At 35.8% G+C, this 17,124-nt stretch overlaps 1 protein-coding gene across 1 annotated transcript; it reads right to left on the minus strand.

The window, feature by feature from the left end:
* Window positions 1-6,978: 6,978 nt before the first annotated feature.
* Window positions 6,979-11,739, minus strand: LOC138349381 (uncharacterized). Its single transcript, XM_069299711.1, has 6 exons — window positions 11,129-11,739; window positions 10,916-11,060; window positions 9,874-10,801; window positions 9,120-9,258; window positions 8,529-8,699; window positions 6,979-7,036 (listed from the first exon to the last, which is right to left on the minus strand). Exons 1-6 carry the CDS (start codon window positions 11,737-11,739, stop codon window positions 6,979-6,981), a joined length of 2,052 nt encoding a protein of 683 aa, XP_069155812.1.
* Window positions 11,740-17,124: the final 5,385 nt, after the last annotated feature.

Consider the following 17,124-nt stretch of genomic DNA (forward strand, 5'->3'; position numbering starts at 1 on the left):
TAACATTTTGCTAAAGTACTAATGATTGTCTTGTTTACTAAGAATCAAATTAGTGAATCAGATTACTTGTTTTTATGAAGAATTCTGATAAAATATTGTTAAATTTCGTTTTAAATTGTATTTTATCTTTTTTAGAAACGTTTTTGAATGATTGTGAACGAGTTTGGGGGTTTCTACATTTACATTAACTTATCATGCTATAGCAGCTTAATCACCACCTCAAATCATGTTGAGACCTCCATAGCAGTCTCGGACGACTACTTCTTTTTCTGAGTCATGTTATTGCAGCGTGTCAGCCGTTATAGCAACTTGCATGGGACAATAGCTCAAAAATTCTTCTAAAATAGAATGTTTCACACTACACTTTCAGATTTTGATGTAGTTAAACCGACCTCTTCACATCAAAATAAATATTGAAATTCCTACTCACATGAATTCATTATCATAAAGTCCTATGGAATCCTTATGTCTTAACCATAGATATCAATTTAAGTTTAGAAGTTTTATATCCTTTTTTTCCGTATTGCCGTAAAATTTACCTTGTTCAAATTTCATTCGAATTTCATTCGAGATTGATTTAAACGGAAATTTTCAATTTCTAGCACAATTTGTTCCATTAATGATTCGTTCATAACGACTATGTTAATTGTTACAACTATCTCATTTTTCAAAAGCTCAAGTTGAAAAGTTAGAAATTTATTTTGAACAACTTTGTTTGTTTCGAGCTCAAGTACTCTTTGATTAAACTATTAATTTTCTTTCTTTTGGTCTTCAATCAATTGCAATATTTTCTCTTATTCGCCATTATTCCTCCACGAGTCTCTTTGTTTTATCTCTTTTTTTTTTCAATCTTCGACTTTGTACCCTCACTTTTAATCAAGCATTTGTTGCTCAATAAAGTCAAGAAACTTTAAAAAGGTATTAAATTGATTTAAGCTAATGCACACAACATATACTTGTTGACAAAGAGTAAATTGAAAAAGAAATTAGCCTATAAAACTTCCATATCTATAGAGATACAGAAGGAGAATAAAAAGTACATCAAATATTTAGCTTTCTTTTATTGATAATATTTTCTTTTTTTAGAAAAAGAAAACAAGAAAACCTGCAAATTATCATTTAATGGTAATAATTTATATTGCATAGAGTAACGGTGTGATCGGTCAGTTCGGTTTGGTCTTAAGTATTAGTGATTTGATTTATTGATTTTCGATATTTGAATATGCTAAATCGATAACCAAATCAATAAAATATTTGTTATCGATTTTTGATTTATCAGTTTTGGTTTTTAACGGTTCGAGTTTCGGTTTAACCAATAAGAAAATGTTTTCAAAATGAGTAAATGACTTATCCAATAATTTAACGTGATACGCATACATCGAAATAATCATCACAAACAGAACACTAGGGATCAACTTGTTGTATTTTAGTCACCAGAAGAAAGTCTTGATCAATTTTCGATCATCATAATATGTAAAACGAGGTCCCCTTTATGCAGCAAAGAGAATCAAATAAAACCAAATCATAACAAGAGTCAAAACAATAGCAAATGAGACCATGCTTATGGTAAATCATATGTTCTTGCGTTACTTAAAAAAACACAATCTGAATTTCTGACCTTTAATCAAATTGTCAACATTTACAATCGTACAAAAGCTAATATTAGTCAATTATAAACTAACTAAAGTAAATAAGTAATACTAAAAAGTAAAACCTAAAGATTAAATAACCAAAAGTAGAGAGGAGAGTTAACTCTTAGGTACTGTTGATTATTGCATAGGATTTTTATATTTTTACTCTAATATACTACTAATTATATATATGTATATATATATATATATATATATATGTCACGATCCAAAAAAAATGGACGTGATGACACTCATCTTATCCCACCAAGACAAGTCAGCCTAAAAGTCAACTATTACAATAAAATGCGGAAAATTTAATATCAACTTACATTATACTCCAAAACCTGGTGGTCACGTATACAAGCCTTTAAAGTATTACAATTGAATCAAACGAAAATATAAGTTTCAAATGAACTTATTTCTAGAATAGAACAAGATCAAAACTATGAAGAAAGAGAGTCCGCTGAGATGACAAACAGCTACCTCACAAATCTCCAAAAAGCCTCGGAAAAGAAGAGAATGACAAGTACAACAAAAATCCAGGCTTATAACCTACAAAAAATTGTAGTAGCAAGGGGTGAGTACCAAATCACACGGTACCCAGCAAGTAAATTTCTAAACACAAGTTAAGGGGATAAAATATGGGTACTCCTTACACACCAACCGAACCTCCACAACTACAATCTACATAAAAATAGTCTAACCTAACAATTCACAGTTTTCATAGCGTCCAACTCTTCAAAATCATTTTAACAAATTACACATCCTTAACTACAACTCAATATTCAACAATCACAAACTTTCACAAGAAGGCACTCACAAGATCAGCAACATACAAGATCAAGTTCGTCAAATAGATGTAATCAAATATCAAGTATTTCCCAACCACCAATAAACACATAATCATCAAGAATGAAAAATGTCGTGGGATGCGATGCAATATGACACCATGAAGTGATATGCCTCAGAATACCAATTTCTCTCTCAACTGTATATACATGATACTCCTCGAAAATACATCGAGAGTTCATGACCCATGGGGGACTTGCGAGGTCCATATACCAACATGGACGATCTCCACGTGGTGTGTGGACGATCTCAACGCACTATCATAAATCAAAAAAAAATCGCAAGGACGATCTCCACGCGCCCAAATCATAATCATAATTTTTCTATAGCACGAATGATCTCCACGTGCCCAAATAATCATAACTCGGTCTCAACAAGGACGATCTCCACGTGTTAGACCTTTACTCATACCCAGTCTCATGTCAATGCAAGTGCACAATATGATATCCAATAAAGGAGATGATGCAACATCTCAGTAAATCAAATGTCGCTATGACATATAATCACCTCAATTATCACAATTATACGGGTTCAGTAAAGAACACAATCACACATAATAAAATATATCAATAAGATATTAGTTAATGCTCATATGTTTTGACATTCTTGGATTACAATCCGCTTTCTATAATAATAAACATTTTCATTATAACACCGATACTCGTACCATTATCAATATATGACATACAAATAAATAATCACATTATTTTTTATTATCCCTTTTTATCATTAAAATTAATCAAGGTGGACAAGTAAAACCCTTTCAAATCCCATTACACTTAAACACACCACAAGGAAATACACATATTTCATACACTTAGCAAGAGTTTAGAAATCCACTTGCATGAATTCAATAAGAATTTACTCCGGGACTTGAGTTTTCCCTTGTTGAACTTCCAATTTAAAGCAATCTATTCAGATACATAATCACAATAAGTTTTCAAAACTAACAAAACCTATATCACTATAGGTTTAGTTTAGACCCCAAAACTCACTCAATTTTTAATCAAGTTTTTTTAAAATTTTTTTGATCATGACTAATATGTCAACTCCATATTTTCAAATTCCAAACCTAGGGTTAAGTTTTTGATTCCCTCAAATAGCATAAATCTAATAGTATTCATATAATAAACTGTCACGATCGGAATCTAGACCCCAGACGAGACCGGCGTCGTTGACCTCTCAGAGGTCGCAGACAAGCCTACTTACGTCATTCTTACTTTACATAGATTAATTTTAGCGGAAAATTTGAAATTTTTGATTCTTTAATCATACTTGCTGAACATTCTTAACATTTCGTAATCGTTCATCATCAACCATCTAACATTTAAGAGATAAGCAACTGAAAGAAATAATTCATTAAGTATTAATTGTATATCGGCCAAAATAGCACCAATACAAAGTTTGAACCAAAACAGGAAAGAAACGCTAGTGGAACATGTTCCGCTAGCTCAACTCTAAAACTACGCTAGAATGTAAAACAGTAGCATCCTCGAAAGCATGAGGACCTACCAAACTCCGGATGAATACTGATGTCCGGATAGCTGCAACAACGAACCTGTAGCTCTAGCGTCCACCTGTGCCTGCACCTAAAAATAGATGTTCGTATGGAATTAGTACACACTTGTACTAAGTATGAGTATATGCAAGTACACACCAGGGACATGCATGAGGAAGAATAGCTCTTTCCTAACAACATGATTTTTGGAAGTCAAGTCAGTGGACTTGCCAAATTGAGATTGGGAAAGTTATGCCATGAGAGTGACATGCATCATTATAATTATCGTATAGCACACAAAACATAACATATTCATATAACACATAACATATAACACATACTTTCTTTCATATTATTCATTCGTATACCATGAGACCTTATTATCATAGACTTAACTTTAAGACTTTCCAAAATGAGGGCTCAACATATGGGACCTCAACTAGGGAGCCTTCTTTAGCAAACACAGAGTCTGCTTCACTCATTCATTCGTATTTCATTTCAATTCATTCATAGGCCAGTGCGAACACCAGCTATACCTAGGATGTAGTTTAAGACTTTCATCGGGTTTGCTGTGCAATGATCAGGAATGACCTAATGTCATTACCTGAATCTAGCTCACCTCTTGATTATCCTATCCTAACACCTTCGGTATCATTCATTTCTTTATATGATTCATTTGAGGCTGGCCTCATTCATTCATTGGGAACTTTAACTTTAACCGACATAGATCATGTGAGCATCATGAAATCCAGTGTCTTCCCCACACCGAAAAGAGGTGGAATCACCGGCCAAAGCGATTCAAATAACATGCTAGCGTATATGGGAATTTAACCCCGCCAGATCCCTATAGTGGCAATATAGGTTCAAAGACTAGGAGATGTGTGGAGACCCATACCCGGCAAGCCGGACAGTCTCATCTCATGAGAATTACGTGAACCTCCGCCCTTCCCGAAAGAAGGCATCACCACTCATAGCTAGCCTATCGGTGCTCGGTATAAAGTTCCATTACATGCAACTCATACATCATAGAAGTTTGCTTCTAGTATGAAGACATCATAGCTCAATAGATGATTTCTCATCTCATCATTAGTATTAAGTGTTTTAAACTCAATATTTTTATTAGAGTATTCATAGAGACTGGTCTCTTCATTATCTTACACTCTCATTGGTGAGTATGTATCGGTAACATTTACTTAAGCTCATTTAAGATTGCTCTCATCATACGCATTAACCTCACATCATGATTGTCACCACATTCTTCATTTCATTACGTATATCTTAGGTTCACTTATTCTTGAACGTATGTTAAACTTATATATCTATACATACAAGCCATGAGGCTTCATTTATAGTTCGTTAAGTGAATTCTTGTTTTTCTAAGATTATGTATTACAAGACTTATGTATCTTGTATATATGCCAAGATCTTTGATTTTTGATCTACGTAGATGACATTATTCTTGAATATTTCACTCACGTATGACTTATGTATCAATACGGAGGTTTGGACACGAGAACCCAAATTTTGAATTATTTGGATATCATTTATATTTTTCATTGATTTTTGTTCTAATATTCATAAATTTAGAACTCTAAGTTAAGTCTCAACATTTTCGTGAAATAATAAATTTTCTATTTTAATTAGAATTCTAAATTAAATTTCAATCATTTACATGAAAGAATAATTTTCTAATTTAATTAGAATTCCAATTTAAATCTCAATATTTACATAAAAGAATTAATATTCTATTTTTAATTAAAATTCTAAATTAAATCTCAATGTTTACATAAGAGAATTAATTTTCCAACTTTAATTAGAATTTTAATTTACTATTATTATTATTTTTAATTAAATTCGCTTGAATAGGGAGGTTGTGGGTTCGAACCCCCACAGCCCCCTTATTTTTCCTCTCATTTTCGCTGAAGAGGAGGCTGTGAGGTGGTGGGTTCGAACCCCCACAGCCCCTCTATTTTTTTTTTAATTCTTTGACATCCAAAAATTTCCAGATTCTTTTTAAACCTATTTCTATGTTTTTGGAAATTTATTCCACTATTTTTTCTGCACTTTTTCATCAAGTTTCACATTAGTTCTTAGGGAGATTTCATGGTTCATTCACTTCACTATGCTTCATCAAAATGAACATCACATTGCACACCCATTTCACACATAAAATACATGATAAATAAACAACTTATATACCCCAAAACAATGCCTAAAACACTGCCCTATACACACCCATACATCAACTTTTTCCGGTCATATTCTGATGATCATTATCGCGATTTCCCGCACATAAACACACTCATATTTAATTTAAACACATCATTCATGCAAAAATCTAGCAGCACAACATACCCATCCTACAAATTCATTAGGGAGCTAAGGACAAGGACATACGAAGGGGAACAACCTTAGTTTCAAGAGTTTAAGAAACGTCCGAAAGAAAGTACTCTTGGAGAAAGAATTCCATGAGAGAAACTCATACCTTAATCGATGTTCAAACTTTAATGTTGCTGCCCGGAAAACTCCTCCAAACCACTCCCAATTCACTTCAAAGTATACCTCTCTCGACGAACCTCTCTTAGCCTTGACGTTTTGATTACTTTTTCTTTTGCTTAAAAAATTTTTTTGTGAGTTCTTCAAGCATGAAAATTATTGATATTTTGGCAGAAATAATGTGAGGAAGATGGAGAACGTGAGAGAGGGAGTTTAGAAGCGTGAGAGAGAGAGAGGGCTAATTGGATTAGGAGACTAATTCAAGAATTAGTCAAATAACATTAAAATAAATAAATACAAATCTGTTTTATTTATTTATTTATTTATTCATTTAAAACGTGAAAGGACAATTATGCCCTTAAATACCTATTTATTCTTATTTACATAATTCTCTTTTTTTTTGAATCGTTACATTATCCCCCCCTTAGGAACATTCGTCCCCGAATGACACTACCTTTTCACCTCATAATGCCAATGAGATCATAACTTAATTGCTATGTACAATCAGCCAATAGCAACAAATATGAAGAGATAAGGAACTATAGTCTTACGAGTAGGAAGCCTAACCTCAAGAGTTGAAAAGATGTGGATATCGGGATCTCATGTCGGCCTCAGCCTCCCACGTAGCACCCTCAACAAGATGGTTTCTCCACAATACCTTCACTGTGGCAATCTCCTTGTTCCTCAGCCGCTTGACCTGTCTGTCTAAGATCTCAACAGGTACTTCCTCATAGGACAAGTCTTCACCAACCCCCAAACCTTCTACAGGTAGGATTGATGCTGGATCACCTAGGCACTTCTTCAACATAGAGACATGAAAGACTGGATGAACAGAAGCTAGCTCTGCAGGCAATGCTAACTCATAGGCCACCTCACCCACGCGCTGTAGGATCTCATATGGCCCCACATACCTCGGACTAAGCTTCCCTTTTCTACCAAATCGCATCACCCCTTTCATAGGCGATATCTTCAAGTAAACCTGGTCACCAACGTTAAATTCTAAGGGTCGCTTTCTGTTGTCTGCATATGACTTTTGTCGGCTGTAAGCGGTAGCCAACCTGTCTCTAATCATTCTAACTTTCTCCAAGGCCTCATGAATGATCTCTGGACCCAAAATAGATGACTCTCCAACCTCGAACCACCCAACTGGAGATCTACACCTCCTACCATACAATGCCTCAAATGGTGCCATCCCAATGCTGGAGTGGTAGCTATTATTATACGAGAACTCTATCAAAGGTAGATGGTCATCCCAATTACCTCTAAAGTCAATCACACACGCTCTCAACATGTCCTCCAATGTCTGAATAGTGCGCTCTGCCTGCCCATCTGTCTGAGGATGAAAGGCAGTGCTAAGTTTCACCTGCGTGCCTAAGCTTTTCTGGAAAGATCTCCAAAAATGCGAAGTAAACTGAGCTCCTCTATCTGAAATAATAGACAAAGGAATCCCATGCCATCTCACAATCTCATCAATGTAGAGTCTCGTGTAATCCTCGGCCCTGTAAGTGGACTTCACAGGGATAAAGTGGGCAGACTTAGTCAGTCTGTCCACAATAACCCATATAGAATCATGCTGCCTCCTAGTCCTCGGAAGACCAACAACGAAGTCCATATTAATGGCCTCCCATTTCCAAGTCGGAACCTCAACAATCTGAGTCAGACCACCAGGCTTAAGATGCTCTGCCTTAACCTGCTGACAATTAGGACACTTAGCCACATAGTCTGCAATATCCTTCTTCATGCCATTCCACCAATAAATCTGCTTAAGATCATGATACATTTTTGTGGAACCTGGATGTATGGAATATCTGGAACCATGGGCCTCTGTAACAATCTTGGTCCGTAAATCATCTACATCTGGTACGCACAACCGGTTCTGGTATCTAAGTATGCCATCATCTCCCAAAGCAAAAGACTCATTCATTTTTAACAACACTGAGTCCTTCATCTCCATCAACACAGGATCGAGATGCTGACCCTTCTTGACTTCCACTATCAGGGATGATTCAGAACTAGGGTGAACTGATACACCTCCACTAGTAGAGTCAACCAACCGTACACCCAGCCTGGCCAGTCTGTGTACCTCTTTCACTAGCTCCTTCTTCTCATCCTCAACGTGGGCTGTACTCCCCATGCTCATCCTGCTCAAAGCATCAGCCACAACATTAGCCTTACCTGGATGATAGTGCACATTCATGTCATAATCCTTCAACAGCTCCAACCATCTGCGTTGCCGTAGATTCAGCTCCCTCTGCGTGAACACGTACTGGAGACTCTTATGATCCGTGAACACATCCACGTGTACTCCATATAGATAATGCCTCCATAACTTCAACGCAAACACCACAGCTGCCAACTCCAAGTCATGAGTGGGATAATTCTTTTCATGAACCTTGAGCTGTCTGGAAGCATAAGCTATCACCTTACCAGCCTGCATAAGAACACATCCCAAACCGACCCTAGATGCATCGCAATAGACAGTGTAATTCTCGCCACTCTTAGGCAGAGTAAGCACCGGGGCTGAAGTGAGTCTGTCCTTGAGCTCCTGGAAACTCTTCTCACAAGTGTCCGTCCATTCAAACTTGGATTTCTTCTTTGTCAAGGTTGTAAGTGGGGCAGCAATGGAAGAAAATCCCTCCACGAACCTGCGGTAGTAACCAGCCAATCCCAGAAAGCTACGGATATCGGTGGGTGTAAGAGGCTTTGGCCATTTCTTAACTGCTTCAGTCTTTCTGGGGTCCACTTCTACACCTTGATCGGACACAACATGGCCCAGGAAGGTCACTAATCTCAGCCAGAATTCACACTTGCTGAATTTGGCATACAGCTGATGCTGTCTAAGTACCTGCAAGGTTAGTCTCAAATGCTGTTCATGCTCTTCCTTGGTCTTAGAGTAGATGAGAATGTCATCAATGAATACTATGACGAAAGAGTCAAGGTATTCACGGAAAACTCTGTTCATGAGGTCCATAAATGCAGCAGGTGCATTCGTGAGACCGAATGACATAACCAAGAACTCATAATGACCATAACGGGTACGAAAAGCTGTTTTTGGGACATCCCTATCCCTAACTCTAAGCTGATGATACCCTGAACGAAGATCAATCTTAGAGAAGAAACTAGACCCTTGGAGCTGATCGAACAAATCATCAATTCTGGGAAGTGGGTACTTATTCTTTATAGTGACTTTGTTGAGCTGCCGATAATCGATACACATTCTAAGGGTCCCATCCTTTTTCTTTACAAACAACACTGGAGCGCCCCAAGGGGATATGCTCGGCTGAATGAAACCCTTATCCGTGAGATCTTTTAACTGCAGCTTCAACTCCTTGAGTTCTGCTGGAGCCATTCTATAAGGAGGAATTGAGATTGGTTTAGTATCAGGTTCTAAGTCGATACCAAAGTCAATCTCTCGAAGGGGAGGGACTCCAGGCAAATCTTCAGGAAACACATCTAGGAATTCATTTACTACAGGCACCGAGTCTATGGAAGGAACATCATGATCTAAATCATTAACACTCACTAGATGACATAATAACCCTTTGGCCATCATTTTATTGGCCTTAAGATTTGAAATCAAGGGGTTAGGACGAATCGGATTGTACCCCTCCCAGACTAACTCTTCTTCATTAGGGAAACGAAACCTCACCACTTTACTACGACAGTCCAAGCAAGCATAATGGCTGTGAAGCCAGTCCATGCCAAGAATAATATCAAAATCATGCATGGGTAACTCAATCAAGTTTGCACACATAGCCTTGCCACTCACAACTATTGGGCAATTCTTGTATACCCTTTCGGTTCTCACATTTTCTCCTAAAGGCGTACTAACCACTATAGGATCATGCAGAACTTCAGGTAGTATTTCAAAGGTAAGGGCAAGCAGAGGAGTTACAAAGGAAAGCGTAGACCCTGGATCAAGTAAAGCATAAACAGAAGTTGAGAATACTTGCAGCATACCTGTGACCACATCAGCGGACTTTTCCTGCTCCTCCCTACCTTTCAAGGCATAAAATCTGTTCCTCTTCGGAGGTTCGGCTGCTGCTGCATTATGTGGGGTAGGCCTAGGCTGAGCATTACCCCCAGCCTGACCTCTGTTCTGGGGACAGTCTATGACCATGTGTCCACTCTTACCACAACCGAAACAGGCATTAGTGCCCTGTCTACATTCTCCAAGGTGCATTCGGCCACACTTAGTACAAGTCTTCCTTGGACGCTGCATCTCACCTCCATTGCCCCTCTTGGGTTCGGGTCTGCCTCCTCTAGGCGTTGTATTTCTCTGAGGGTCAGAATTTCCAACACTCTGTTGCCCCTTCTTGAATTTGGGCTGCTCGCGGACGCTAAAATTGTTTCTATGGCCTCCATGACTGGGACCTGCCTGATCTTGAGGCCTAGGCCTCCTAACATCACGTACACCTCTCCTCTTTCGGCTGTCCTCTACCTGCTGGACATGCATCATTAATCTAGAAAGGTCCATATTATCATGGAGCATCGCAGCCCGACAATCTTCCTCCAGGTCTCCATTGATTCCTGTGAAGAATCTGCTCATCTCCTCCCTGCTGGTAGAAACCAAGGGAGTAGCATACCTGGATGATTTCAACAAAGTTAAGTACTCTCATCATTCTTGTTATCAAATACTAAGGGAAGTACATACCTTGATAACTTCACAAACTTCAGGGAATACTCCCTGACAGTCATGGATCCTTGCTTGAGGTTGATGAACTCCTCAACCTTGGCCTCTTTCATCTCTCTAGGGAAGAACCTTTCCAAAAATGTTGTCTTGAACAGCTCCCAGGTGACTGGCACCCCTCCTAGGACACGGCTATCTCGCCACATTTTGCACCAAGTCTGTGCAACATCTTTGAGCTGGTAGGAAGCCAACTCAGCCTTCTCAATATCAGTGGCCCCCATGGCCACCAGTATCTTATGCAACTCGTCTATAAATTCCTGGGGATCTTCTGAAGTCTTAGCCCCTGTGAAAATTGGAGGATTCATCCTCGTGAAGTCTCGCAGTCTGTCAGCTATGCTGCGAGCCGGTGGGTTTTCCCTTAGAACATCCTGCCGGTTGACTTGGGCAGTCATAGCTTGGGCCTGCATCGTGATGGCCTGTGCCATCTGGGCTAGAGATGCCCTCACCTCCGCATCAGTCAACCCAGCTGGGTTCACTGGCATGGCCACTCCTTCAGCTGGAGCCTGGGGTGGATTCTGATTACCCCTAGCTGCTGCTGCTCCCGTCCTCAGACCCTTAGTTCCCCAGGTATTCATTCTCTGAAAACAGCAAGGTTGATGTTAGACACGTTCGTAACACCAAGAATTTAAACATTAGGAAGAGCACAATAAGATAAGAAGAAGGGAAGTCTTTCCTACGCATCATGCAGTCTCTAATCCAGGATAGTGGTGCACTTCACTACCATGACTTAGAAACTACTCAATGTGGTTGATGTGAACTCATTATTCGAGGAATTTAACCTAGCGCTCTGATACCAACTTTGTCACGACCGGAATCTAGACCCCAGACGAGACCGGCGTCGTTGACCTCTCAGAGGTCGCAGACAAGCCTGCTTACGTCATTCTTACTTTACATAGATTAATTTTAGCGGAAAATTTGAAATTTTTGATTCTTTAATCATACTTGCTGAACATTCTTAACATTTCGTAATCGTTCATCATCAACCATCTAACATTTAAGAGATAAGCAACTGAAAGAAATAATTCATTAAGTATTAATTGTATATCGGCCAAAATAGCACCAATACAAAGTTTGAACCAAAACAGGAAAGAAACGCTAGTGGAACATGTTCCGCTAGCTCAACTCTAAAACTACGCTAGAATGTAAAACAGTAGCATCCTCGAAAGCATGAGGACCTACCAAACTCCGGATGAATACTGATGTCCGGATAGCTGCAACAACGAACCTGTAGCTCTAGCGTCCACCTGTGCCTGCACCTAAAAATAGATGTTCGTATGGAATTAGTACACACTTGTACTAAGTATGAGTATATGCAAGTACACACCAGGGACATGCATGAGGAAGAATAGCTCTTTCCTAACAACATGATTTTTGGAAGTCAAGTCAGTGGACTTGCCAAATTGAGATTGGGAAAGTTATGCCATGAGAGTGACATGCATCATTATAATTATCGTATAGCACACAAAACATAACATATTCATATAACACATAACATATAACACATACTTTCTTTCATATTATTCATTCGTATACCATGAGACCTTATTATCATAGACTTAACTTTAAGACTTTCCAAAATGAGGGCTCAACATATGGGACCTCAACTAGGGAGCCTTCTTTAGCAAACACAGAGTCTGCTTCACTCATTCATTCGTATTTCATTTCAATTCATTCATAGGCCAGTGCGAACACCAGCTATACCTAGGATGTAGTTTAAGACTTTCATCGGGTTTGCTGTGCAATGATCAGGAATGACCTAATGTCATTACCTGAATCTAGCTCACCTCTTGATTATCCTATCCTAACACCTTCGGTATCATTCATTTCTTTATATGATTCATTTGAGGCTGGCCTCATTCATTCATTGGGAACTTTAACTTTAACCGACATAGATCATGTGAGCATCATGAAATCCAGTGTCTTCCCCACACCGAAAAGAGGTGGAATCACCGGCCAAAGCGATTCAAATAACATGCTAGCGTATATGGGAATTTAACCCCGCCAGATCCCTATAGTGGCAATATAGGTTCAAAGACTAGGAGATGTGTGGAGACCCATACCCGGCAAGCCGGACAGTCTCATCTCATGAGAATTACGTGAACCTCCGCCCTTCCCGAAAGAAGGCATCACCACTCATAGCTAGCCTATCGGTGCTCGGTATAAAGTTCCATTACATGCAACTCATACATCATAGAAGTTTGCTTCTAGTATGAAGACATCATAGCTCAATAGATGATTTCTCATCTCATCATTAGTATTAAGTGTTTTAAACTCAATATTTTTATTAGAGTATTCATAGAGACTGGTCTCTTCATTATCTTACACTCTCATTGGTGAGTATGTATCGGTAACATTTACTTAAGCTCATTTAAGATTGCTCTCATCATACGCATTAACCTCACATCATGATTGTCACCACATTCTTCATTTCATTACGTATATCTTAGGTTCACTTATTCTTGAACGTATGTTAAACTTATATATCTATACATACAAGCCATGAGGCTTCATTTATAGTTCGTTAAGTGAATTCTTGTTTTTCTAAGATTATGTATTACAAGACTTATGTATCTTGTATATATGCCAAGATCTTTGATTTTTGATCTACGTAGATGACATTATTCTTGAATATTTCACTCACGTATGACTTATGTATCAATACGGAGGTTTGGACACGAGAACCCAAATTTTGAATTATTTGGATATCATTTATATTTTTCATTGATTTTTGTTCTAATATTCATAAATTTAGAACTCTAAGTTAAGTCTCAACATTTTCGTGAAATAATAAATTTTCTATTTTAATTAGAATTCTAAATTAAATTTCAATCATTTACATGAAAGAATAATTTTCTAATTTAATTAGAATTCCAATTTAAATCTCAATATTTACATAAAAGAATTAATATTCTATTTTTAATTAAAATTCTAAATTAAATCTCAATGTTTACATAAGAGAATTAATTTTCCAACTTTAATTAGAATTTTAATTTACTATTATTATTATTTTTAATTAAATTCGCTTGAATAGGGAGGTTGTGGGTTCGAACCCCCACAGCCCCCTTATTTTTCCTCTCATTTTCGCTGAAGAGGAGGCTGTGAGGTGGTGGGTTCGAACCCCCACAGCCCCTCTATTTTTTTTTTAATTCTTTGACATCCAAAAATTTCCAGATTCTTTTTAAACCTATTTCTATGTTTTTGGAAATTTATTCCACTATTTTTTCTGCACTTTTTCATCAAGTTTCACATTAGTTCTTAGGGAGATTTCATGGTTCATTCACTTCACTATGCTTCATCAAAATGAACATCACATTGCACACCCATTTCACACATAAAATACATGATAAATAAACAACTTATATACCCCAAAACAATGCCTAAAACACTGCCCTATACACACCCATACATCAACTTTTTCCGGTCATATTCTGATGATCATTATCGCGATTTCCCGCACATAAACACACTCATATTTAATTTAAACACATCATTCATGCAAAAATCTAGCAGCACAACATACCCATCCTACAAATTCATTAGGGAGCTAAGGACAAGGACATACGAAGGGGAACAACCTTAGTTTCAAGAGTTTAAGAAACGTCCGAAAGAAAGTACTCTTGGAGAAAGAATTCCATGAGAGAAACTCATACCTTAATCGATGTTCAAACTTTAATGTTGCTGCCCGGAAAACTCCTCCAAACCACTCCCAATTCACTTCAAAGTATACCTCTCTCGACGAACCTCTCTTAGCCTTGACGTTTTGATTACTTTTTCTTTTGCTTAAAAAATTTTTTTGTGAGTTCTTCAAGCATGAAAATTATTGATATTTTGGCAGAAATAATGTGAGGAAGATGGAGAACGTGAGAGAGGGAGTTTAGAAGCGTGAGAGAGAGAGAGGGCTAATTGGATTAGGAGACTAATTCAAGAATTAGTCAAATAACATTAAAATAAATAAATACAAATCTGTTTTATTTATTTATTTATTTATTCATTTAAAACGTGAAAGGACAATTATGCCCTTAAATACCTATTTATTCTTATTTACATAATTCTCTTTTTTTTTTTGAATCGTTACATAAACTACCCCTTATGTTCAATTATCTATCTCAACATATCAAAATTTGAATCATAATGTGATAATTAAAATAAAAGTGATTAAGATGAAAGTCACTTGTTGAAACCAACATCTAATAAGATTGAGTAATTCCATTACCATTATAACCATCATAGCCATCCAATTAGGATGTTACTGAATGCCTCAACATTGGCTCAAATAATAGAGAACTTCTAAAAATAATATTGAATTTTTCATAAAATCATCATCAATTATTAGCCAAAATTAGTTTTTTGTTCTTTCTCTTTTCCGCCATAATAATACTAATAATAACAATAGTAATAATAATTTATCATACAATGACCTCTATGCATAATCACAAGTTCACATATCAGTATAATTATATACGTTTTAACCTAAAAATTTACTCCTAATTACATAAAACTTAATAGAAAGGATGAGAATAATTACCTTGACACCTTAAGATGAAAATATCGATTTTTCTCCACCTTTCCCCCTTTTTTTCTCCTTTTCTTTTCTTTTCTTTTCTTTTTCTTTTCCGTTCTTTTCCTTATTTTTATTTTTCAATCCGCCGTTTTCAACAATGTAGGGCACTTTGCTCTCTTTTTTTTTGTTTAAAATATTATTATTATTTTATTTATTTAATTTTCTTTTCTTTTCTATTTTTTCTTCTTATTTCATTATTATTAGAAAAAAAATTCTTTATTAAATCTGAAATTCATGCCACTCATTCTTACAAGTTATAAATTATTTATAAAATATATTAAAAGGTTAATTAAATTAATATTTTTATTTCTTATAGATAAATTATTTTGTTTTGTTCTTTGAGATTTGTTTTAGGACTAATAATCTATTTGTAATTATTTTTCTTGACTCTTGTATATATGATGAAATGAAATCATTATATTGATTATTCTTTGTTTTTTTAGGTGCCTAGGAAGTAATATTCCTATTATATTATTTTCTTTTGAATTATTTATATTTTGTCAAAAATGATAATCTGTAGGAGGATTTATAATTAAATACAACAATTTCTTTATTCTTTATTTTTTTCTTCTTTTGCTAAATAATTGTAAACTTATTTAATCATATTTTGCAGATTTTAGGAGATATATCTATAATAAAGATGATTACACATTTTTGCATGATTTAATTTTGAAAGGTAAAATATTTTGATATGTCATCGTACATTTAATATTATTTTGTTTATATTCGTGAAGACATAAATCATGAGTTTTTTTTTTAGAAAAGTGTTTAATTTATTCTATTTAGACCTTTATTTAAATCTTAGATAATTTGATTATATTATAATGATAACACTCTTCAAAAATATTTTTTGTTCAGGTAAATTCATCTCTCACTTTTTTGTTGATAATATTAATTTATTATGCTTGTGGAGTATAATATTTTAAAACATAGAAGCAGAAAATGAGCATATTGATATTGATATGCTACCTAAAAAATATGTACATATACTTTCATAGTCTCATAAAACAAATTTTAATAACAAAAATGATAGAACAAGAGAATATAAAGTTAATTTATAATTTTGAAAATACTGTTTGTTTATTAAAAACAAATTATTTAGTAATGTATAAAATTGCAATCTTTAAAATTTTCATTTCTGTTGTTTTCCAGGAGATATTGAATTGTTTATTAATAAATCAAGTTACAGTCTTTTATATTTTTCATATTTGATATTTCTCGGAGGTTCTCAAGTTATTTCAAAATTGTGATTAGTTTATAATTTAAGAAGTTGATTTTCTTATTATAAATATTTATCTCAATAACTTTAATTTAATTGTCCTTTTATTTTCTAAAGTTAATGTATTTATTACTGTAATAATGTACAAAAATTACTCTTATTATGTTACAAAATCCTCTT

This window comes from Solanum lycopersicum, chromosome 6 (genome assembly GCF_036512215.1).
Source record: "Solanum lycopersicum chromosome 6, SLM_r2.1".
Taxonomy (NCBI): domain Eukaryota; kingdom Viridiplantae; phylum Streptophyta; class Magnoliopsida; order Solanales; family Solanaceae; genus Solanum; species Solanum lycopersicum.

Bases quoted from the DNA above. Each gene is read 5' to 3' on its own strand.
- LOC138349381 (XM_069299711.1), bottom strand. From the start codon at position 11,739: ATGAATACCTGGGGAACTAAGGGTCTGAGGACGGGAGCAGCAGCAGCT. The intron at 11,061-11,128 runs GTATGTACTTCC...GAAATCATCCAG, and splicing joins AAGTTTGTGAAGTTATCAAG to GTATGCTACTCCCTTGGTTT. The intron at 9,259-9,873 runs GTATCGACTTAG...GGCTGAGATTAG, and splicing joins CCTTCGAGAGATTGACTTTG to TGACCTTCCTGGGCCATGTT.